Here is a 26,686-nt window from a genome sequence, read left to right as displayed (position 1 = left end):
GGGAAAGAGAGGGAGGGGGTGATGGGGAAAGAGAAGGAACGGCTGCGTAAGGTGTTGAAATGCAAAACACAGGGAGTGGCTTGTTTTAGTTAGCACATTACACTTGTTTTCTAAGAATGAAGTCAACAATGAAATCAGCTCCTGAAGAGGAAAAGCATCACCCTGCTATCTTCTATGATATTTTGGCAAGATACAGGGATGATCTGCAAAAAGAGAGTCAAGTAGACTTTTTTTCCCCCTGACTGGCATTTGGCTGAATCATGATAGAAGAAACTTTTTTTTTCTCCTCAGATGTTAAAAATGTTTTATTTAAGGTGCCTTGTAAAACCTGAAAGCGCCAATGTATGGCAACGCGTGAAAACAGAGGTCAGGGTGACTGTCACCCTACTGATGAGTCTTCTGTCATCTGCAGAAAACTCCTTCTGGGCAGGTTGTGAATGCCTTTCATACTAATGGTGTCAAAACCATGTTCCTAGAACACACCTCTGGGACAGCACTGCCACTGTGACTCCTATCAAAAGAACCCCGTGAAGCCTGGAAAGCAGCTGAAATCCTTTTGTCACAATTTCACAGTTCTTACTGCAAATGCCTAGCTGGACCTGCAAACTCCAAATGGGCCTGTCTCCTCCTCAGAGCTTGACCAAGGCTGAGGGAGTTACAGGAGATGGTGAGTGGGTGAATTTCTAGGTGATTGGGAAGCGGGGCCTTTGAAAGTCCATCCTGACGCAGCACTGAGCCCTGTTAATACACCGTGTCTGTTGACAGGGAGGGGTGGTTATATATACTTACATTATAAGGAAATCCTAGGAGTGGCAAAGCACTTTATTAAAAAGTTTTACTATGCTTATAGATTCCTTGTAAGGTCTGCATGGGGCTCAACAACATCTAAGGTTTTAGGGACTCCCACACATATAGCTTTGTTTCCCTTCATACAGCAGACACTCAGCACCTAGTGAAATGTCTATGACTGACTGTTTATGAGTCTGGACACCTAATGCTTCCCTAATGTACTTCACTCCTTCCCTTTTCTTCATTCTCAATAAAGGGCGTTGTTGTTTTTTTTTTCCCTCCCTCTCATTGCTCAGTCACTCAGGCTATGGCTGTAATACCTATAAAGTTGTTTTACAAGAGGCATTTAACCTGCAGAAATAACAGGCGAAAAACTTTAAAAATGAAACCCAGCCACCTTTTCTACCACATTCCAACCCTATGATTGAAATCAATCAGAACGACTGTAATTGCACTAATAATGGCTCCTGGTTGACATCAGCTGACTGATGATGATATATTTTAATCCTAAACTCTATCAAACCCTACATGACTAACTGTAAAAGAACCAGGCTCAGGACTGAGGTTAGATTGCATCTCAGTAATTTTGTTTAAAGCAAAGACATTTTCTAAAACTGTTTATTGGCAATTCCTTTCCTCCGAATCACAGAGGAATAACAAAATAAATTGTCTAAGATCTTACTCACCAGAGCGGCTGATGAAGATGTATTCCTTGTTACTGGCAAACGTTTAGCACTAGTCATTTCAGATGCAGTAACTTCTGAGCTAACCACCGCAAAGCAAAGCACTAGGGAAGAAGGTGCTAACCTGGCTATTTTTGCATTCTGTTGGGGTGGGGTGGGAGGGATAAATTGGGAGTATGGGATTAACAGGCAAAAAATGAATGAAATAAATTCATTCATTTCTTTGTATGAATTAGTGATCTCTCATTGCCAGCCCTAGACAAGACTCTCAAGTAGGCAAAACTGGGTTTTAATCTCCACTGCAGGGACCTCTCTTTCAATACTGTATTCTCCCACACTAACTTTAACAAAGCTTTATCCCCTGACGCTTCTCCTCTGCCTTTACCCAAAGGGGTAAGTTACATGGTGGTTTCAGGCGCAGGCCAAGTTCAGGGTCAAGGTGTGGTTTGGTTAAGAGAAATTCCTGGTGGCCAAGGAGTGATACCAGGACTCTGAAGTCACATCCTTATATGCAAAAGAATCGCAAGAAGCCAGGAGAAATTGAAAATGCAACCCTAAGACCAGAATTTGTGTCTCTGATAATTATTGTTACTCATCATTATCTTTTTAAAATAGCATTCTGTCGGGGTGGGGTGGGAGGGATAAACTGGGAGTATGGGATTAACAGAGGCACACTACCATACATAAAATAGATAAACAAGAAGGATTTACTGTATAGTGCAGGGAACTATATTCATAGTTCTTTTAATAAACTATAATGGAAAAGAATAAAAAAGAATATAGATATATACATATATATGCATAACCAAATCACTTTGCTGTATACCTGAAACTAACACAATATTATAAACCAACTATACTTCAGTAAAATAAATAGAATGGCATTATGTTGACACAGATGCTCTGAAAATTTTGATCAAAAATAATTAATTGTAATTTCAAAATGACAGAATTTATTCCAAGTCATCTTAGAATCTCAGAGTTGGATGGCCTTAATAAACTTCTATTGTTCTGACAATCATACAATTAGGCCACATGACAAGAATCTCAATACCAACCAAGTTAATACAGCTAACAGTGGCATTTTGAATATGGTCTAAGTGATCTTGTTCAAATTTCAACAAGACCAACCTGGACTTTTTCTTCTTAGTAGCATAGGATAAAAAAGCAACTTTGTGCAGCCAATTATAAAGGCAATTAACTGATTGCATATACAATTGGCCACTTACTGACTCGAAATGGAGGGCAATTGGCTAATTTGTAATTAGCTAATGAGTGGCTTTTATATTTAATGAACTGTTAAGCTTGTCTGTGAAGTAACTCGCTCACAAATGCAACCAAAACCTGATGCTATCCATTTTTAAAAAAGATAAGTATACATGTGACTCTATCTGCCTATCTTTGACCTTGTATTATAGTTTTCTTTTTCCCTTCTAAATATATGTCCTACTATGGCACATGACTAATGCTTTGGATAGCATTTTATTGCTAAACTACTTGCTAAGCTTCTATCACATTATTTGGTTTGGAATTAATCATGGCTATCATGTATTGAAAATGTTGTGCCAAGGGCAAAACATTCTCTTATTTAATACTCCTAAGGGTCTATGAGCTTGGTCTATTATTACCCCATTTTACAGATGGGAAAACTGAGGCTTAGAGAGGTTCATCTACTGACCACAGTCATACAACAAGTAAGGTGGGAAAAGAATGAAAGTTTTCTCACTCCAAAGCCTGCACTCTTATTTGCTGTATAGAATACCTCTAAGAACTTTGCAAAAGTAAGCTTAGCTAATAAATAAGCTTATCTACTGAATGGAGAGTTGCTTATGGATAACACATTTTGTGGATGGCTGTCCAGGTTTGGTGTGTGTTGGAGGGGGTGGTGCAAGATCTCTAAAAGCTGCCTGGCGAGAGGTACAGAGGCAGACAATGGAGGAGACAGTGAATAAGTGTGATCCCAAGCTTCTGACACCATTCTGACCCAGCTGGTTGGAACCTGGCAGTTTGAATGGGTGGAGGGAACTGACAAAGGTCATCCCACTTGAAGGTCCAAAATGTCTAGGGCTAGCCATGCTCCTAGACATGCCCTTCATCCACTTACTAAAACTCACTCGAGTACATGGACCCGCCTCTCTTCTTGGGCTGGGTGACGTAACGTCTGCCAGATCCCCCGACCCTCTTCCAGTTGTGTCTAAATGCTGGCTTTCTTTCTAGCCACTCCTGGTGACTTTCCACCACTGGGATTTGGCCTTCCTCTTGAACTGATCATCTACAGAGCTTGGCTCTCTGCCTGCTCCCTCCAACACATTTCTCATTGGGTGGGATGAGTCACCTTTCTTTACCATTTACACAGCACCTTACACCCTAACATCCACTACTGGGCCTCTTTGTCTGCCTGAAATTGTTACTCTTTATATTTTTAACATTTACTGTTATTCAGAAGATTGCCCATTGTATTTAACTTCCATTTTACAGGTGACAAAATTGAGTCCCTATTATGTTATAAAGTACCGCAGCTAGAACCATGGTTAGAATTAACTTATTTTTCTCATCCTTTATACACATCTTTCTTTAAAGCTTAAATTCTTAATCCTCCATTGGTGTTACTTTTTTAGGGTTAACTTTATAACACACTACAAAAATAGATCTTGGAGAACTTGAAGCTTACGTTTGCCCCTAGAAACTAAACCTGATATTTACCTTATTAGTTATAGAAACTATGATCTGGTAGGGTCTTATGGGTAACCATTACCTCTTAGGAAATGAACAGAGCCCCCCAGAGTGTCAGATAGAACACCTGGGCTTGTCAAACAAGGTTGCTGCCAGTGAGCCCCACATTTGAGCTTGTACTGTTAACGAGAAGGGAGAAAGAGATGATGAAAAAGGTCTACCTGTGCTTGGTTGCCGGAGTGCAGGGGTGGGTGTGGCGAGGTCTGGTGATGTGCCGGGTGTGCATGAAGGTGGGAGTGGGAGTGATGATGTGGGTGGTTCTGCTGGTGATGGGGCTGAGGATGAGGATGGTGTGCTGGGTGCTGGTGCTGGTGCGGGTAGGGGTGATGGGCTGGCAGTGTCTGGTGCTGATGTGGGTGTGAGTGCATGTGATGGTGTGGCGTCTGGTCCTGACGGGACCCCATCATTTCCATCATGTGTCCCATGGTGTTCATATTCCCATTTGACATGGCAGCAGGGTGGTGAGTCAACGCAGCCTTCAACCTCTGAAACAGAACAAAACAAGAGGGGACAACTGAGGTCAGTCGTGTACACAATAGGGATTTTGAATCAAAATGACTCATATTTTCAATTTTATAATATTTTATGGTACTATTGTTAACATTTTTTTACTGGTAGCAGTATGACTTTTATATTAATTTCAAATTTTCATATAGATTATGGTAGGTAGAAGTATCAATGTCAGCCATGAATGTTAATTAATTCAACTGTCACGGGAAATGAGCAGGATACCCTAGATATTCTGCTAAAAGGTATTTCCTACTATCCAGTTGTTAATCATATCCTACTGACAGCCAAATGCAAGTATAAACCCAATGGAACCATTCAATATGATAATGCCACTGAACAAAGGGCCCATCTGATATGGCACTGTGTTTTATGATGAGTCATAAGAATAAAAGATTTTTGCCTCTCAAAAGATTTCTCAGACCCAAAGAGGGAATAACTTCAAATTTTGGAATATAGGAACAGAACGAATGTTAAGTCTTCAAATTAGATTAGAAATCCATAACTTTTTGAGTCAATACGTAGATCTTTCCATTTGTTACTATGATACTTCTCACAGTCCCTTTAATAATCTAATTTTCTCACATAATAACGTTCTTCTGACTTTGGGAAGGAAATGAGGAAAGTAGAAGAATGTGGACCACTGCACTCCTACAGCTTCTTTGATGACCACACCACAGGCCAGGTACATCCAACACAAAAGCATCATCCATCAATAAGCAAACAGACATGCACACAAATAACTTCTCCCTGAATCTGATCTCTAAGCAGGGCTCAGCAAGCTTTTCTATAAAAAGTCAGATAGTAAATATTTTCCTCATTGCATGCCTTAAGGTCTCTCACAACTACTCAACTCAGCCCTTTCAGCACAAAAACAGCTGTATACAGTATGTAAACAAATGACATGACTATGCTGTGTTCCAATACAACTTTACTTAGGGACAGGATATCTGAATTTCATATAACTTTCACATGACACGAAATGCTATTCTACTTTTGATATTTTTCCATCATTTTAAAATGTAAAAACCATTTTTAGCTCCCGTGCTGTGCAAAATTAGGCAGTGGGCCAGATTTAAAGAGTCTGGGCCAGATTTAAAGAATCAGTTAGCGGGGAAGACCTTCAAGATGGCGGAGGAGTAAGATGTGGAGATCACCGTCCTCCCCACAAATATCAAAAATACATCTACATGTGGCACAGCTCCTACAGAACACCTACTGAACGCTGGCGGAAGACCTCAGACTTCCCAAAAGAACAGACGGCAGAGGGCGACTTACATGCAGAGGCGGGGCCAAATCCAAAGCAGAACCCCGGGAGCTGTGCGAACAAAGAAGAGAAAGGGAAATCTCTCCCAGCAGCCTCGGGAGAGCGGATTAAATCTCCACAGTCAACTTGATGTACTCTGCATCTGTGGAATACCTGAAGAGACAACTAATCATCCCAAAACGGAGGCGGTGGACTTTGGGAGCAGCTGTAGACTTGGGGTTTGCTTTCTGCGTCTAATTTGTTTCTAGCTTTATGTTTATCTTAGTTTAGTATTTAGAACTTATTATCATTGGTAGATTTGTTTATTGATTTGGTTGCTCTCTTCCTTTTTATATATATATATATTTTTTTTTTTTTTTCCCTTTTTCTCTTTTTGTGAGTGTGTATCTGTATGCTTCTTTGTGTGATTTTGTCTGTGTAGCTTTGCTTTTACCATTTGTCCTAGGGTTCTGTCTGTCCTTTTTTTTTTTTTTAGTATAGTTTTTAGCACTTGTTATCATTGGTGGATTTGTTTATTGCTTTGGTTGCTCTCTTCTTTTTTTTTAAATTACTTTTTAATTTTTTAATTTTAATAATTTATTTTTTTTATTTTAATAACTTTATTTTGTTTTTCTTTCTTTCTTTTTTTTTTTTCTTTTCTCCCCTTTCTTCTGAGCCGTGTGGCTGACAGGGTCTTGGTGCTCTGGCCAGATGTCAGGCCTGAGCCTCTGAGGTGGAGAGCCGAGTACAGGACATTGGTCCACCAGAGACCTCCCAGCCCCTCGTAATATCAATCGACGAGAGCTCTCCCAGAGACCTCTGTCTCAATGCTAAGCCCAGCTCCACTCAATGACCAACAAGCTCCAGTGCTGGACACCGCATGCCAAACAACTAGCAAGACAGGAACACAACCCCATCCATTAGCACAGAGGCTGCCTAAAATCATAATAAGTTCACAGACATCCTAAAACACACCACTGGACATGGTCCAGCCCACCAGAAAGACAAGATCCCGCCTCATCCACCAGAACACCGGCACCAGTCCCCTCCACCAGGAAGCCTAAACAACACACTGAACCAACCTTACTCACTGGGGGCAGACATCAAAAACAATGGGAACTATGAACCTGCAGCCTGTGAAAAGGAGACCCCAAACACAGTAAGTTAAGCAAAATGAGAAGATAGAGAAATACACAGAAGATGAAGGAGCAAGGTAAAAACCCACCAGACCAAACAAGTGAAGAGGAAATAGGCAGTCTACCTGAAAAAGAATTCAGAGTAATGATAGTAAAGATGATCCAAAATCTTGGAATTAGAATGGAGAAAATACAAGAAACGTTTAACAAGGACCTAGAAGAACTAAAGAGCAAACAAACAATGATGAACAACACAATAAATGAAATTTAAAAATTTCTAGAAGGAATCAATAGCGGAATAACTGACGCAGAAGAATGGATAAGTGACCTGGAAGATAAAATAGTGGAAATAACTGCCTCAGAGCAGAATAAAGAAAAAAGAATGAAAAGAATTGAGGACAGTCTCAGAGACCTCTGGGACAACATTAAATGCACCAACATTCGAATTATAGGGGTCCCAGAAGAAGAGAAAAAGAAAGGGACTGAGAAAATATTTGAAGAGATTATAGTTGAAAACTTCTCTAATATGGGAAAGGAAATAGTCAATCAAGTCCAGGAAGCACAGAGAGTCCCATACAGGATAAATCCAAGGAGAAACATGCCAAGACACATATTAATCAAACTATCAAAAATTAAATACAAAGAAAAAATATTAAAAGCAGCAAGGGAAAAGAAACAAATAACATACAAGGGAACCCCCATAAGGTTAACAGCTTATTAACTGTTATTTTTCAGCAGAAACTCTGCAATCCAGAAGGGAGTGGCAGGACATATTTACAGGGATGAAAGGGAAAAACCTACAACCAAGATTACTCTACCCAGCAAGGATCTCATTCAGATTCGATGGAGAAATTAAAACCTTTACAGACAAGCAAAAGCTAAGAGAATTCAGCACCACCAAACCAGCTCTACAACAAATGTTAAAGGAACTTCTCTAGGCAGAAAACAAAAGAGAAGGAAAAGACCTACAATAACAAACCCAAAACAATTAAGAAAATGGTAATAGGAACATACATATTGATAATTACCTTAAATGTAAATGGATTAAATGCTCCAACCAAAAGACACAGACTGGCTGAATGGATACAAAAACAAGACCCACATATACGCTGTCTACCAGAGACCCACTTCAGACCTAGGGATACATACAGACTGAAAGTGAGGGGATGGAAGAAGATATTCCATGCAAATGGAAATCAAAAGAAAGCTGGAGTAGCAATTCTCATATCAGACAAACTAGACTTTAAAATAAAGACTATTACAAGAGACAAAGAAGGACACTACACAATGATCAAGGGATCAATCCAAGAAGAAGATATAACAATTGTAAATATTTATGCACCCAACATAGGAGCACCTCAATACAGAAGGCAAATGCTTACAGCCATAAAAGGGGAAATCGACAGTAACACAATAATTGTGGGGGACTTTAACACCACACTTTTACCAATGGACAGATCATCCAAAATGAAAATAAATAAGGAAACACAAGCTTTAAATGATACATTAAACAAGATGGACTTAATTGATATTTATAGGACATTCCATCCAAAAACAACAGAATACAATTTCTTCTCAAGTGCTCATGGAACATTCTCCAGGATAGATCATATCTTGGGTAACAAATCAAGTCTTGGTAAATTTAAGAAAATTGAAATCGTATCAAGTATCTTTTCCAACCACAACGCTATAATACTAGATATCAATTACAGGAAAAAAACTGTAAAAAATTCAAACACATGGAGGCTAAACAATACACTATTAAATAACCAAGAGATCACTGAAGAAATCAAAGAGGAAATAAAAAAATACCTAGAAACAAATGATAATGAAAATACAACAACCCAAAACCTATGGGATGCGGCAAAAGCAGTTCTAAGAGGGAAGTTTATACCAGTACAATCCTACCTCAAGAAACAAGAAACATCTCAAACAAACAACCTAAACTTACACCTAAAGCAATTAGAGAAAGAAGAACAAAAAAACCCCAAAGTTAGCAGAAGGAAAGAAATCATAAAGATCAGATCAGAAATAAATGAAAAAGAAATGAGGGAAACGATAGCAAAGATCCATGAAACTAAAAGCTGGTTCTTTGAAAAGATAAACAAAATTGATAAACAATTTGCCAGACTCATCAAGAAAAAAAGGGGAAAGACTCAAATCAATAGAATTAGAAATGAAAAAGGAGAAGAAACAACTGACCCTACAGAAATACAAAGCATCATGAGAGATTACTACAAGCAACTATATGCCAATAAAATGGACAACCTGGAAGAAGTGGACAAATTCTTAGAAATGCACAACCTGCCGAGACTGAACCAGGAAGAAATAGAAAATACGAACAGACCAATCACAAGCACTGAAATTGAAACTGTGATTAAAAATCTTCCAACAAACAAAAGCCCAGGACCAGATGGCTTCACAGGCGAATTCTATCAAACATTTAGAGAAGAGCTAACATCTATCCTTCTCAAACTCTTCCAAAATATTGGAGAGGGAGGAACACCCCCCAACTCATTCTACAAGGCCACCATCACCCTGATACCAAAACCAGACAAAGATGTCACAAAGAAAGAAAACTACAGGCCAATATCACTGATGAACACAGATGCAAAAATCCTCAACAAAATACTAGCAAACAGAATCCAGCAGCACATTAAAAGGATCATACACCATGATCAAGTGGGGTTTATCCCAGGAATGCAAGCATTCTTCAATATACACAAAAATCAATCAATGTGATATACCATATTAACAAATTGAAGGAGAAAAAGCATATGATCATCTCAACAGATGGAGAAAAAGCTTTTGACAAAATTCAACACCCATTTATGATAGAAACTCTCCAGAAAGTAGGCATAGAGGGAACTTACCTCAACATAATAAAGGCCATATATGACAAACCCACAGCCAACATCGTTCTCAATGGTGAAAAACTGAAATCATTTCCACTAAGATCAGGAACAGGACAAGATTGCTCACTCTCACCACTATTATTCAACATAGTTTTGGAAGTTTTAGCCACAGCAATCAGAGAACAAAAAGAAATAAAAGGAATCCAAATAGGAAAAGAAGTAAAACTGTCACTGTTTGCAGATGACATGATACTATACCTAGAGAATCCTAAAGATGCCACCAGAAAACTACTAGAGCTAATCAATGAATTTGGTAAAGTAGCAGGATACAAAATTAATGCACAGAAATCTCTTGCATTCTTATACACTAATGATGAAAAGTCTGAAAGAGAAATTAAGGAAACACTCCCATTTACCACTGCAACAAAAAGAATAAAATACCTAGGAATAAGCCTACCTAAGGAGACAAAAGACCTGTATGCAGAAAACTATAAGACATTGATAAAAGAAATTAAAGAGATGCAAACAGATGGAGAGATATACCATGTTCTTGGATTGCAAGAATCAACATTGTGAAAATGACTGTACTACCCAAAGCAATCAACAGATTCAATGCAATCCCTATCAAACTACCAAAGGCATTTTTCACAGAACTAGAACAAAAAATTTCACAATTTGTATGGAAACACAAAAGACCCCAAATAGCCAAAGCAATCTTGAGAAAGAAAAACGGAGCTGGAGGAATCAGGCTCCCTGAATTCAGACTATACTACAAAGATACAGTAATCAAGACAGTATGGTACTGGCACAAAAACAGAAATATAGCTCAGTGGAACAGGATAGAAAGCCCAGAGATAAACCCATGCACATATGGTCACCTTATCTTTGATAAAGGAGGCAAGAATATACAATGGAGAAAAGACAGCTTCTTCAATAAGTGGTGTTGGGAAAACCAGACAGCTACCTGTAAAACGATGAAAGTAGAACACTCCCTAACACCATACACAAAAATAAACTCAAAATGGATTAAAGGCCTAAATATAAGGCCAGACACTATAAAACTCTTAGAGGAAAAGATAGGCAGAACACTCTATGACATAAATCACAGAAAGATCCTTCTTGATCCACCTCCTAGAGAAATGGAATTAAAAACAAAAATAAACAAATGGGACCTAATGAAACTTAAAAGCTTTTGCACAGCAAAGGAAACCATAAACCATAAAATGAAAAGGCAACCCTCAGAATGGGAGAAAATATTTGCAAACGAAGCAACTGACAAAGGATTAATCTCCAAAATATACAAGCAGCTCATGCAGCTCAATATCAAAAAAACAAACAACCCAATCCAAAAATGGGCAGAAGACCGAAATAGACATTTCTCCAAAGAAGATATACAGATTGCCAACAAACACATGAAAGGATGCTCAACATCACTGATCATTAGAGAAATGCAAATCAAAACTACAATGAGGTATCACCTCACACCAGTCAGAATGGCCATCATCAAAAAGTCTACAAACGATAAATGCTGGAGAGGGTGTGGAGAAAAGGGAACCCTCTTGCACTGCTGGTGGGAATGTAAATTGATACAGCCACTATGGAGAACAGTAGGGAGGTTCCTTAAAAAAGTAAAAACAGAACTACCATACGACCCAGCAATCCCACTACTGGGCATATACCCTGAGAAAACCATCATTCAAAAAGAGTCATGTACCACAATGTTCATTGCAGCTCTATTTACAGTAGGCAGGACATGGAAGAAACGTAAGTGTCCATTGACAGATGAATGGATAAAGAAGATGTGGCACATATATACAATGGAATATTACTCAGCCATAAAAAGAAATGAAATTGAGTTATTTGTAGTGAGGTGGAAGGACTTAGAGTCTGTCATACAGAGTGAAGTTAAGTCAGAAAGAGAAAAATACCGTATGCTAACACATATATAGGGAATCTAAAAAAAAAAGGTTGTGAAAAACCTAGGGGCAACACAGGAATAAATATGCAGATGTAGAGAATGGACTTGAGGACATGGGGAGGGGGAAGGGTAAGCCGGGACGAAGTGAGAGAGTGGCATGGACATATATACACTACCAAATGTAAAATAGATATCTAGTGGGAAGCAGCCGCATAGCACAGGGAGATCAGCTCGGTGCTTTGTGACCACCTAGAGGGGTGCGATAGGGAGGGTGGGAGGGAAGGAGACGCAAGAGGGAAGAGATATGGGGATATATGTATATGTATAGCTGATTCACTTTGTTATAGAGCAGAAACTAACACACCATTGTAAAGCAATTATACTCCAATAAAGATGTTAAAAAAAAAATCAGTTGGCAATCAACTTGGTCGCAGTTTCTTCAAAATTGTTTTTTCTTGTACACAGACAATTATCATCATATCCTGAGGGGCACAATGTACTAAGTACTGTATAATGCAGTTACCCCTTGGAAATGTATCTTCTGCAGAGATGATATTCTAGTTGGCAAGCTTACATTGGCTACATAAAATATTTACTAGGGGACTCAAAGTTCTCTCCTGATTTGCATTCTTTTCTGATTGATGATGGTGGTGTGTAATCACTGTGAAATGGAAGAGTTGTATTTAAATGATGATCAAAGCAACCATGTGCCAGCCCTGTACAATATTAATGATTCTCAGCTGGTCAGAGTAAACTATTGATAAGTACCAATTCAATTAGTCAAAATCTTTAGTCAAATATAAACAGCCTTCACTTGTTAAAAAAAAAGGGGGGCAGTTTGACAGACTACATGTTAATATCTGATAATCATTGAATACATTTCCTGTGTCCTGATGCAGTAACCACTGAGCCCACTTGCCACCTCTTTCATGAGCAACATGTACCACACAGAAGCTACTGATCTGCATCTGGATCATCCTGAAAAAGTTAAGCTTCCTGAATCCCTGGGAATGATTAGATGCTGTATATTGTGTTTATTACTAAACAGAAAAGTGAACAGATACTCCTCATCTACAATTTTTAGAAATGATTTCACTGTTTTTATAAAAATGCTCATTATAAAAAATTTAAGCAACCCTTAAAAGTACAATGAAGTCAGCAACCAATGAACCAAATGCATTGTTTGTTTGGTGGGTGAACAGTATTCCAGACAGCTCTCTCTGTGCATATGTAGAGACAGAAGAACAAGTAGAATAATTTTATAACAATGGGATCATAATAGCACGTGGTTTAAAAAAAACTCTTATTTGAATAGAACATAAACAAAAGAAGTGAACATTGGATGAATTGCTGGACTTCAGATACACGTTTCTTTACTCCAAGAAAAGTTTCTAAGTGACATCTCCAAACTTAAAAGTGAAGAAAATTATGAAAAAATATATTGAGATCATTATTTTTAAATTGACATAGCAAATACTGTTGATGGATTTTGAGACTATTCTTTATAACTTCATTATTATAAAAATATACAGCTGCATAGTAAAAAAACAAAAAACAAAAAACTACTACAAGAATATGTGGTGAGAAAGTAAAAACTACCTGCTTACCTTCTTCCTTCTAAGCCTCATTCCTCAGATATAACCACCAAGTATCCACAGACATATCCTTAACGTTTATCAGAATACGTTTGTGCAAGCCCTTTTTATGATATATCGTTTTGTATCTTGCTTTTTTTCACTTCAACAATACATATCTTTGACACCTTGCCATATCAGTAAAAATAGCTAATAATAACTGCTGGCATCAACTGAGCACTCACTACGTGCCACTCCTCATTCTGTGTTTGACAAGTATTAACTCACCTAATCTTCAGAACAACCCTGCAAGGCACAAAGAGAGACTAAGCCACGTGCCCAAGCTCTCGCCGCTGGAGAGGGGTGGAGGTGAGTTACCTCCACAGGCTGTTCTCTACGCCAGCAGAGAAAGAGCTGAAAGGCTTGTCATGCACACTTTGCCAAAACAGGAATAAACTGTGTTATACCACCTCCCCATCATCAAAAGGAAAGGCAGAAAGAAGAGCAGGGCCCACAAAAAAATGACAAGATGCCATCGCTGCACAGTCCAGCACACAAGTGGAGACCCAGATACACTCGTTCCAAAGCTTGGCAGAGGGAAGGGTGGGTGGTGAGAATTTCCAGGCAGCTCAACTGCAGCAAAGGACCATCCAGAGCTTAGCACGATCACCTCTCGTTACATTTATGAAGATGGGTACTTATATTTCCCCCCCCAACACAGATCTGATAAGGTCCAGGTATCTGTTCTCCCTAGCCCTACTTCCTAACTTTCAGATATATTACCGTTCTAGGTCTTTCCAATGTTCAGAGGATGAAGGTCAAGCCCTTAATATAGTATATGCATAGGCACTGAGGAGTGTGGCCCGGCCTTCCCATCAACTCTTTGCATTTGATCATCTTCTTGCCTGGCATGATCTTTCCTTTTCCTCAGACATTCTAGAGCTCTCAGCCGCAGGATCCTCCTTAGTAAAATTCTCCCTGGTCTCCTGGTCTAAATCAATTCCTGTTGTTACATGGACCCAGTAGAACCATATTCCTCTTTTTAAAATTCAGTTTGTAGGGCTTCCCTGGTGGCGCAGTGGTTGAGAATCTGCCTGCCAATGCAGGGGACACGGGTTCGAGCCCTGGTCTGGGAAGATCCCACATGCCACGGAGCAACTAAGCCCGTGCGCCACAACTACTGAGCCTGCGTGTCTGGAGCCTGTGCTCCGCAACGGGAGAGGCCACGACAGTGAGAGGCCCGCGCACTGCGATGAAGAGTGGCCCCCGCTCGCCACAACTGGAGAAAACCCTCGCACAGAAATGAAGACCCAACACAGCCAAAAATAAATAAATAAATAGATAAATAAATTTATTTTAAAAAAAATTAAAAAAAAAAATTCAGTTTGTAGTTACGATTTTTAGTATGATCATTCAATTAATACCCACCAACCATCCCAGATTATAAGCTTCATGACAGCAGGAACCATGTTGGATTCTGCTCAGTATTAAATTGTAAGCTTTAGCACAGAGCCTGGTACATATTGGGCACTGAATTCATATTTCTGGAATGAATGAAACTTTCTGAGGTTTAGGATGCGAATGTAGCATTTTCATCTTGGATCACTGCAGGTGGTATTCATATGAAAGGACAATTTTATCAGACAACCAACATTAGCAGAATGACTTCAGAAGTCATACAGGTAGGTGGACTACAAAAATACTGTCAAAAGAGATCCCCGCTCCACACCCTGCCTGCCCTCTAAAAATGATAACAGAAGGGACTTCCCTGGTGGTCCAGTGGTAAAGAATCTGCCTTACAATGCAGGGGATGCAGGTTTGATCCCTAGTCGGGGAACTAGGATCCCACGTGTGGCGGGGCAACTAAGCCCGCATGCCACAACTACGGTGTTTGCACGCCTCAACTAGAGCCTGCGAGCTGCAAACTACAGAGCCCACGTGCTCTGGAGCCTGAGCGCCACAACTACAGAGCCCATGCACCCTGGAGCTGAGCGCCACAACTAGAGAAGAGAAAACCCGCACGCCACAACTAGAAAGAAGCCCACGCACCACGACGAGGAGCCCACACGCCGCAACAAAAGGCATGCCTCAACTAAGATCCCGCATGCTGCAACTAAGACACCACACAGCCAAAAATAAATAAATAAATAAATAATAAAAATCTAAAAAAATGATAACAGAAAAAAAGGAGACACAAATAAACAAAAGGAATGCACATTAACTGCATCTTGATACATTTTCCCTGAAAGAGTAGCATGGAAAATTGAAAAGCTGTTTAGCAGTGGGTCACTATGTTATCCCTTCAATGCTACAAACAACTTTTCCGTCTTTAATTAGGAGCAAATTGAGCCTGACAAATAAATACTATGCACCAGATCTTCATCTCTCAAATAATTAGCTTGTACTGTTAAGGGAAATTACTTGATTGCCTCAAGTCTATTCTTGCAGGTTTCATGCCAAGACAATAATACTAATAAGCCTTATAACATTCCATTTAACTGTTCGTTCAACAAATATTTATTGGGCACTAATGTTAGGCACATTATTATTTGCCCACTACCCAAAGGAAATGGGAGATACATAAAACCAAAGCCTTTTTGAAGTACTGGAAAGAAAACACACACACCCGAGTGTGGAAATGAAGACTTTTAAGCACCCCTTAGAGAATCTCAGGCCTGTGGGTTGAGTCCACCCCCAAAGCACCAGCCTACCCCATCTTTGAAAGGAAGGCGGTGAAGAGAAATGATTATCGAGCTGCTTTGCATATGCCACATTTAATATTCTCCATGTCATTTCTAAACAGTTTGGGGCACTTCTAAAAGTCCTAAAGAGACTGCTGTTTCCCTGTATCCTGGTGCCACCAAGAGTCATCACCCTATAAATCATTAAAGCATACCAAATAAAGATATTTGTACCCCACTCTCTTAGGGATGATAAATGACCAGCAAATGAGTCCAAGCTGTATTTTGCAGAATGATTTTTTCTTTTTGAAGCCGAACTGTGTCTTATTTTAAATAACATTCTACACAATGCCAAGAAAAGGCAAGGGAGAGAGAGGGAAATTAATGAGCAAATAAACATATATTTTTCAGCTATAAAAACCAGGGCTGTTACTGAGGTGCGACTGCAAGAAAGAAAAAATGATTCTGTTTACTTTCTCTCATCCTCTACCACATCCATTTATTTGAGAGAGCAAATCAGGAGAGACAGCGAGAAGCCTGACACAGCTGGTTTCAGTCAATAGGGGTCATTTTCATTCGGTCTGTGTATTTTATCAGCTCCTTGTTCACTGTTCCCAATGGGAGGATGGGCCTGCTGCCCAGGCTCTGAGTTCTGGTAAGAAACCAGCTATCTACCTCATCCCATACCATGCACGACCGCTGCCATGGTGGCCCCGTCCCAGCCCCTCTTTACTCTCCAGCTTAGCACAGTTTTGCATCACAGCATGTCCTGTGAGGCCCAGGTACACGCAAACGTCATTACCTCCACGTGGGTGCATGCATGTGGCCTGCGTGAGCACACACGCACGACACACCCACCCACACCCACCCCAGGCAATTTATCTCCCATTAACAACTCACTCTTGCCAGTTAGAAACATTTGTGGAACTGTAAAAACATTTCTTCTCCATTTTCAGCTCGGCCGATTGCTTATGCTTTACAGACTCTGAAAGCCAAACCGAATTAAACAAATATTTGAAATTCAGTTGGATGGGGGGTGGGGATGGTTGAAGCATTCTTTCTAGAAAGGTTTTAATTAAAAACGGCTCTTGGGTTTTGTTCCAGAAAAGAATGTGATAACATCAAAATGTAGTGTTGCTGAGTTGACCACAAGTAAGAGACTATATGAAAATAAGATAAAATCCATCTTCATATTTCCTTTCGAATACAAAACAATTGCCGTCAGTGGCCACCCCAAGGTATTTCTGTATTTCTGTAAATGTAATTTCTTCTTTGTTTCTCCTTCCCAACACAGTTGATCAGCTGAGGTGGTAACACAGGCTCCTGAATGGTCCAAATGGTCAATGGTGTGACACCTCCAGAAGCCTTCACTGGAGGAGTGCTTGCAATATCGATGATTACTGGACTTGCTCTAGGCATCAAGGATTTCTGAAATTAAGTCTCTGAATTCACGAAAAATAACTGTTATTTATCCACTGAATTTTATGACACTATGTCGCCAGTTGGATCCCAAAATGCTTCCCAAAGTTGGAGAGAGGTAGGGATGAGACGGTGCCATGGGATAGTTACACAAACTTTGAACTTCACTTAGCCAAGGCAGAAATAGTTTTAATGCCCAGAGTCACATCCTGGCTTCAGGATGTCTGTTGAGAATGATTGTATAACTCTGACAGCAGAGTGGATCTTAAAATCCACATTTATTTCAGAATCATTGTTAAGAAAATTAATTAAAATCACACCCGGCTTAATCACTTGGAATAAAATATGCTCCTTTCAAAACTTGTATAATGTAACTCAGCTCTGATGGTTTCACAGTTTAAGTATTCTTCTGCTTTAGATTTTGGTTTGGTAGTAAAATTTCAAATAAGGCTACCAGGTTGGCAGAAGAGATTACCAGGGAAAGGGGAGGATCCTATAGGGTCTGGGGGGGGAAACTATTCATACTCTTTGTCATGTTGTCATTAAAAAGTATTAACTCTGAAGATATTAGAAATGATGTAATTATTAAAAAGCACAAAGGAATTGTATTATACATCAATACTCTAGTCCACTGGAAAATGATGCAAGGAAATCTCACACATAAGGATGGTACCTCAGAAAAGTGGAACTTCGGCAATTCTAAAGTAATCAAGGAAAAGAATTCAGTGTTTGATTTCACTCTCTCATTGTCCACTTGCTGGTATAACTTCTAAAGTGAGGTAAAGCAGACCTGAGCGCTAGGTGACGTGTTAAACTTCGGTGGTTAAGAAAGCCAAACAAACCCCAGAGACAAATCTTAAGCAATTTCCCTGCCACCCTTTTCATATTAATGTCTAAATCATATAGTAATTACAGTTCTGCAAGAGTGAGCCTTCAATTTATTCTTAAGTGAAGAAATTAATGAACGCACATTTATAGAATTGTTCTATTTCAGATACTGCTTCCCTGCGTCTCTTTGACTCAGGGGCTGTCATTTATAACTCAGCAGGCTGGTGAGCATTTTAAGAGGCTGTGCATTTTAGTGAATTTCAGAACCAACTGCTGTTCTGAGGGCAGGAGTTAGTCTTCATTCTACTGTAAGACAGCTTTAAATAAGTCCTTAGATAAGTAAACCACTTGGCGCTACATGTCCTAATGTACCTAACTAACGAGGGCAGGATCCTGAGCTCCCGATTCCATTAGAGAGAGGGTCTGAGATGATGGCTGCTAAGGGGTAGGAATCTGTTGGAGAAGTGAGTTGTATGAATGTCTAAAATAAAGAAAGAAATGTCATTGTTTCAGAGAACTTCAGAAGAAGAACAGAAGACTTGGAGTGAGAAATCTAGGTTTAAAAGCCTGGCTCCGCCACCTTGGCTGGTCACCTTGAGCTTCAAATTCCTCCTCTATGACATGCGGATACATAATGGAATAAGAAACTGTATAAGCCATAAGGATATACAGAATAATTAGTCAGACAGAGTGGAATTGTTTTGTGGGCAGAGTTTTAACACCAGATTTTGATGAAAAATAAGAAAAGGAGATAATAACCTCTTTTTCTTAGCATTAAAATATATTTGTTTTACTTTAGATTTTTAAAATTCAAAATAAAGCACAATGGAATATTACTCATCCATAAAAGGGAATGAAGTTCTGATACCTGCTGAAACATAGATGAATCTCAAAAACATTATCAAATGGAAAAAGCCAGACAGAAAGGGTCACATAGTGTATGAATCCATTTACACAAAATATCTAGAATGGGTAAATGCACAGAGACAAAAAACAGACTAGTGGTTGCCAGGGGCTGGGGGAGGGGAGAATGGGGAGGAACTGCTTAATGGGTACAGGGTTTCCTTTGGGGGTGATGCAAATATTTTGGAACTAGGTAAAGGTGATGGTTGCACAACGTTTTGAATGTACTAAATGCCACTGAAAGGTACAATTTATAATGGCTAATTTTATATTATATGAATTTTGTCAACTAAAAAATATTTTAAAAATAAAGTACATAAAGCAAAATAAGAATCTCTTATCCTTTAACAGGGTGCTAATAGAAACTCTTGACTTCATCTGAGAATGACTAATATTCATTATGATGTCACCTTAAGTGAAACACTGTATCGTGAACAATAAAAGCCAAAAAGATACTTTGCCCTGGAATGGATAAGGTCTAAGCCAGGTTTTCGGTATGTCTCAGGGAATTTGACTCCTCTGCAAGACATTGGCACCCTCTTTTTTCTACAATTCTATCGTCTCCTAGCTGGCTTAGAACTAAAGAGAAAATGCAGAAGCCACATCCGTCAACTGTGTATGATACAAAGCTAGTAGAGAGTGTTAAATACACTGGATGATGAACCAGTATCCAAAAAGATCTTGGCAGACTAGCATCAAGGAATCCAATATGAGAAATTTAATAGGGATCGGTGTAACATCTTATGCTTGGTTAACAAAAACAAAAACAAAACCCAAAAAACACCAGTACTGCCCAATGGAAACTCAGGGGAGACGTAGCTTGGCGGTTACATATGTAACAGAGGATGCAGGGATTTCGTATGACTTTGTAAAGCACCACTATGTGATGCACATGTCAAAACAACTAATGTGACTTTTCAGCTGCATCAAAAAAACTAGATTAGAGAACTTAATGCAAGAGGGTGAGAGTCCTGTTCACCTCTGCACAGGCCAGGATGTGTGCCATACAAGCCCGTGTCGCCATATCCCTGGCCCCCACAAAATCTCACGTCATGCCTAATAGATGTTGGATTTTCTCTAGGGGAGTATCCCAATTCTCAGTTGATGTTCCATACATGCTGTTACCATTTTCCCCCTCTCTGATGACACTGTGATGAATATCCTTGTATTTGCACATCTTAGCATATTTGCCCTGTTATTTTTAAAATGTGTTCATTATTAAAAAAAAAAAAAAAAAAAAAAAACAACTGATGACTTGATCCATCCAGTTGGGTTCAGTTTCTGGGCAGAGGTGATGATGACGGTGAATGGTAGTAGTAGTGCGTGTGTGTGTGTGTGTTGTGTGTGTTGTGTGTAGGGAATGGGAGCTGGGTGTCTGTTAAGGGAGATGTAAAAGGAAAAGATGGGGATGGTGCAACTGTTAAGTATCGGCTTTAGTTAATGAGCCTTTTCTTGGATTTTATTTTCCTATTCTGTCAATATCCCCATACCCAGATGAGATACTGCCATCTTACAGTTTTAGGGTTCCCTGCTCCTTTCAGATTACTGAGCTCCTTAAGCACTACGGAATGACCTTGGGTACTAACTTGGCCCTAGCAGGTATTTACGCTCCTGGATGGTTTCCCTGGCAATTTTAAAGGTGCTGAATACACAGTGGCCTTAGAATAAATATTTGTTGATTGCCTGCCTGCCTGCTGCCTGCAAGTCTCCAGGAGTGGTGCCTAGCCATGGAATGTCTTTAAAGCGTTGGCCTACAATTTTCTCCACAGAAAGAATGCCTTCTGGTGGTGGTTGCAGGGAGAATAATGCCCTTTGTCTTGCTAGTGAACACTACACACCCCCCAAAACCCAGCACCTGCAAGCCTGGGTAATTTTAGGTAAGGGCTTATTTCTAGCTTTTATAGAAGAAAGTTCTATTGGAAAAAAAGTAATCCTTTGTTATTTTATTTTGGACGAGCTTTTAATCAGAAACACAGGCAGTAATACATGTTAGAAAAAGACATATGAAACATAGAACTTTGCATTTATAACTCACTATGGAAAATCCATGTTAATGCAACACTAAGTTTGGGGTTTTAATTGCACAGAAGTCATGAAATTCAGATTCAAGTTCCCACAGCAAACTTGACACCATATGTGCATCCCAGGGCCCTTCCTGAGTGGGGTGACCTCATTACTGGGCAAAAAAGTGATGCAATGAATAGTGATGGATAGGATTTCTCCTCACTGCTACACTTCCCATCATCCCAAGAAAGATGGACAGCGGGCAACATTAACTATACCAATTGCTCCCTTTTTAATGCACAGCAGTCCTTGGGTGTGTGCTTGATGACCATCATGAAGAGCCACCGCACTGCAGCATCGGAGGCGGGAGGTCCACGACTCGGCAGTGCGCTGCTTGGGTGGGGAAGCCAGGCACCCCATCACCAGTCCTCCATCAGACGCTTACCCACACCCTTCCTAGAGCAGCTGTATTCAGTGGGCACTGCCCTCCCACCCCCACTCCATCCCCAGAGGACACTTCTCAGTAACTCAGATGCTCAAACTTCTGCATCTGAATGTCTGACTAAAAGGACCTTCCTGGACACACCTCTGCCTGGTGTTGGCAAGGCTTCTCCAGGACGGCTGTTCCATATTGTCGTCTTCTAGCTTTATTCCACTTGTTGGGAAATGGCAAGATGTGTGCCATTCCTTGTGGAGACATTTGTTGTCTGGCCAAGGGGGCCTCAAGCTTATGATAGGTAAAAAGTCTCCATGTGTTTCTCTTAAACTATGGGTAGTAGATTGTACGGAAGTATAAGTTGTCCTGCCCCTTGGTATCGATATCCACACCTAACTAACATGTGGCGTATGTCCAGTTCTGTTTTTCTTCTTGGTAAAATGGTATGGTACATTCTACATTCTGTTCTCCACACTCTCCTTTGCCTCTGATCTGATCCCTGCTTGAGTCCCCCCAAGCACGTCAACAAAGATATGGGAGAAGACTGGGGATGGGGGTGGGGAAGAGAAAGAGTGTGTAATAAACTCTGATCATTAAGTGCTGCTTAAGTTTTTTGGGGGGTGCTTTGTAAGTGTTCGTGGTCCAAAGCCACTGGACCAATAGCCAAATCAACCTGCCGTGATGGCTCTACCATCCTCCTAAAAAAGAGTTCCCGGTCTGCCTGTGAGTGGTCTGGATTGCATGGTGCCCAACTCAGCAGCTCTCAGACAACACAAAGAGTACATCCACCAATAGCCCCTGGGCTCTGAGCACATCGAGAACCAGTAATGCCATTTGTCAATGGCCTGTTCTCACTGAGCAGGAAGGACCAGGAGAAACCTGGGAGAGACTCGGGATGAAGGAGCACCATCATTAATAAAAGCTTCTATCACAGCACAATCTTTGGTTTTTTAGGCAAAACATAGCAGGGAAAATAAAGCTGTGCATGGGGAAACTAAAACAAAACACAAAAGATGGTTTTTTTTGGTTGATGTTTACATTTAAGGCAAAAAAAGTTATTTTTTATAATGCATATCTACATTTAAGGCATTTCCAAGAGAAGCCATTTATAATTTATGAAGAGTCTGGTTGTTTGTGTGTTTATAAAAAGTTATGCTTAAGGAGAACTTTTGAATTAGGCCCAAGAAGATGATAGTGCAGAGCATTTCCAGCCAAGAAATGAGGAACAACTTTTTTTTCTGAGCTGATGTGTATCCAAATCATGTTGATTCTCAGACGCATTTTAAAAATTCCATTAATATCTAGCTGTTGAAGAATAAGTTTTCTGTACTCTTTTCTAATTGGAGAGTTTTTCTTGTTTCAGGAGGTATGACTAGCAGAATACATTAACTATTTGACACATTTTTAAGAGTGAAATTACAGTCTCTTGCTAAGCTATCTTTTTACCTCTTCATTTCTATCGTCTTCATGGTGTACAGTTCAATAAACCAGAGATCTAACTCTACTGTTTCACTGCCTACAACCTAAGTAATGGGGGTGGTGGAGTGGGGAATGTGGAACCACCTCTTTAAATCATACTGTCACAACTGAGTACCGTTCTAAAAACGCCAAATAGAAAGCTTTCTGGTTGATTTATTCATTGAAAATGTCCTAAGAATTTATCTTCTAACAAGCTTAAGATATCATTTTCATGAACTGTCTTCTCTTCCAGCTTAAGCAATTTCTTTTCTGACTCCAAATTTCTCCTAAGCAACTACTCACCAGGGACTGACAATAATGTAGTAGCTTGTCCTAAATCAGTGCCTTCCTTCTAGAGTGAGCAAAGTTCTTTGCAGATATTAAACCTTCGAAGTAGGTGATGAAGATCATCCTCCATGTTCTGAAGATGTAGGAAATTCCTCTGAAGAAATAAATGTTAAGTCACCTGCTCGAGAGCCAGTGTAGACAAGGGATTTGGACCTGACGTTGTTCTTTGTGGTGCAGCCTGACAGTTTGCCTAGTTAGAAGAAGATGGTAGATAATATAAAAAGCATGTGGAAAAGGCAAAAAGCAAGAAAGAGGCAAAAGGCCAGAGGGAAGGGAAAAAGATATAGAGGAGGAAAGGAAGTCAGCTCAACTGGAGTTGGAAAACATGCTCTACCCAAGGGCTCTGATATTTGTATTTATTCATATACAATGATAAGGCAGAATCATTGTAAAAGAGAAGTGGATACAAGATTGAGTCAAAGGACTCCAAACTCAAACAAGCTCAATTCCCTTTTTTAGAGAATCTTCCACTCCACCCTAGTTTCCAGATAAATTAATCACCAAAGGGTGTTTATCAAGTGATTTCTTCCTTTCACCAAATGCCAGTTATAGAGAGTCTGGATTTGGTGTGGCAACTAAGGAAAGAACTGTATCTTGTGGAGTTGTTTTTTATATGAATAACATTATATATAGACATCTTCCCACTTCTGTAAGGTTTTCAAAGCATGCGTGGTTAACCGGAGGCTAACAAAATGGTTAACCAAACGTGTCACTGCTAAGCCCAGTGGAAATAGTGATGGCAGCTCTAGCAACGGGGAGTTGTTCTTCCGTTTCTGTGACACATTCCACCCAGCATCCAGCCTGACTTTCAGAATGGCATCATGCTTTGAAGAGCATATTGGAGGCTGCAGACTTCATGTGGGGGAAGCCCAGCTGACCAGGGGAAGGGCCATCTGCATTCACAGACTACTGCTCCTGCAAGAGTGGACTTAATTCTGTACACTCTTCATGTGTGCAGAGAGATAAGCCCTCCAAAAGGACTCTCTCCAGTCCACTGCCCTTTGCTTAGTTTTGATCTCAGGTAAAATTCTAGCTGAGGGCATCTACCCGCCCTCGCCCGGACTCCATGGTTCCTACGCGTGAAGACAGACTGCCTATATAAGGCATGTGCAGGCGTGGGAGCGCCTCTTTCCCTTCGGCGCGCCATTGAAGATCCTGGTGTCACCATGGGCCGCCGCCCTGCTCGCTGTTACCGGTATTGTAAGAACAAGCCATACCCAAAGTCTCGCTTCTGCCGAGGTGTCCCTGATGCTAAGATCCGCATCTTTGACCTGGGGCGGAAGAAGGCAAAGGTGGATGAGTTCCCACTCTGTGGCCACAGGGTGTGTCGGATGAGTATGAGCAGCTCTCCTCTGAAGCCCTGGAGGCTCCCTGTATTTGTACCAACAAGTACATGGTGAAAAGCTGTGGCAAAGATGGTTTTCACATCCGAGTGCAGCTCCACCTCTTCCACGTCATCCGCATCAACAAGATGTTGTCCTGTGCTGGAGCTGATAGGCCGCAGTGCCTTTGGAAAGCACCAGAGCACAGTGGCCAGGGTCCACATTGGCCAAGTCATAATGTCCATCCGCACCAAGCTGCAGAACAAGGAGCATGTGATTGAGGCCCTCCGCAGGGCCAAGTTCAAGTTCCCTGGCCGCCAGAAGATTCACATATCCAAGAAGTGGGGATTTACTAAGTTTAACTCCGACGAATTTGAAAACATGGTGGCAGAAAAGCGGCTTATCCCGGATGGCTGTGGGGTCAAATACATCCCTAATCGTGGCCCTCTGGACAAACGGCGGGCCCTGCACTAATGAAAGCCTTGTTGCTGTCCCCTGCTTACTCATGCCCACCAATAAATCCTACTTTCTTGTCAAAAAAAAACAAAAAAACAAAAAAAAAACAATCCTTGCTGGAAGTAGGAGGGATCTGTACTAAAAACTCAATTTGTAAACAAACAAAGAAGTAAATATTATACTCTTTTGCAACCAACCCCAACTATTTTCCCAGGGGTGAGGGTGGGGAATCTTTAAATCAGATTCCAGCAAGAAAAAATACATCTAAGTTACTCAATCTGGCTACACAGTACTGCCTCCCTTGGTGTTCTTGGAAGACTGGGGAGATATAGACAGGGAAAATGAATGGAAAGAAGCATGTACTCATTCTTCTAAGTCTTTCTTTCATCACCCCAGGTTTAAAATTTTTAAACTAGTCTCCATTTTTCACTTAAAGATAGAGTGTGTATCACAGGATAAAAATCAGGGACTCTAGGAGTGTGTATTCACGATTCATGCTGAGCACACTGGTACTTAGTACTATATTAATCTACCTTCTGAAATAACAGTTACACTTCTTTCTGAATCCTAATTTTGCACACTCTTCGTGTGCAGAGATGGTAAGCCCTCCGAAAGCACTCTCTCCTGCTCTTTGCTTAGTTTTGATCTCAGATAAAATTCAGATCTCGGTAACATCAGTTGTCAATTAAGTATATTATCAAAAGGACATGACAGAAGAGAATTTCTCACCCAGGGCTAATTAGGTAATGTTTCCCCAAAGCACTTGCCATTCAAATTTTAAAACAGACACCCACAGTGAAGTGTGGAGATGGGGCTGGAAGATCACCAGCCTGGTTGATTTCCTTCTAAATGACAATAATTACCCAGGTAAGAGGCAAAGCTTCTCATATTAAGTCAATTTTGATCATTTCAGAACTTAATGGTTACAAAATAATATCAGCCAAAATCTACAAATCTCATGAATCAGACCTGATGACTCGTGAATTTAGATTTACTATTGTTCTGAATTTGAAGGTTGGTTCAAAGAATACCTATAAAACATCAAACATGAAAACAAACTCAATACAGTACTCGTGTCTCTGGTGAGAGATACAGGTGGATTCTGTTTATTCTGAGAAAAGAAAGTTGTCAGGACAACTGAGTGAGACATTTCAAATGCAATTTAAGGTCATTCTCTTGAAGTGCATTAGGAAAAACAGTGAGGCCACCATTTTAGGGAGATTAACATGTCAGATGCACATATGAGATTTCCACATCCCACGCCACTAAAATATATGCCAATTTAGGAATACAGAAGACTTAAAGTAACTGAATCTTTCACTCTTACATGCTCTTGGGGAGCATGGGTGATGTACATATAGCTTGGGCTCTGATGCACTGTAGCTGGTCA

At 40.2% G+C, this 26,686-nt stretch overlaps 1 protein-coding gene and 1 pseudogene across 12 annotated transcripts in view; one reads left to right on the top strand and one right to left on the bottom strand.

The window, feature by feature from the left end:
• The window catches only part of CREB5 (cAMP responsive element binding protein 5), a 409,265-nt gene that overhangs the window by 16,256 nt on the left and 366,323 nt on the right, over positions 1-26,686 (bottom strand). For all 11 annotated transcript variants that reach the window (XM_082471925.1, XM_082471926.1, XM_082471931.1 and 8 more), the window contains one exon: positions 4,367-4,690. In XM_082471925.1, coding sequence (XP_082328051.1) covers positions 4,367-4,690 — 324 coding nt within the window. The remainder of the gene's footprint in view (positions 1-4,366; positions 4,691-26,686) is intronic.
• On the top strand, positions 6-25,407 carry LOC309665515 (large ribosomal subunit protein uL16 pseudogene; annotated as a pseudogene). The gene is made up of 2 exons (XR_014268471.1): positions 6-667; positions 17,417-25,407. The product of XR_014268471.1 is annotated as a large ribosomal subunit protein uL16 pseudogene (transcript).

The sequence above is a fragment of the Balaenoptera physalus genome (genome assembly GCF_965194825.1).
Source record: "Balaenoptera physalus genome assembly, chromosome: 8".
In the NCBI taxonomy this organism is placed as follows: Eukaryota; Metazoa; Chordata; class Mammalia; order Artiodactyla; family Balaenopteridae; genus Balaenoptera; species Balaenoptera physalus.
This window is presented reverse-complemented; position numbering and strand designations above follow the sequence as displayed.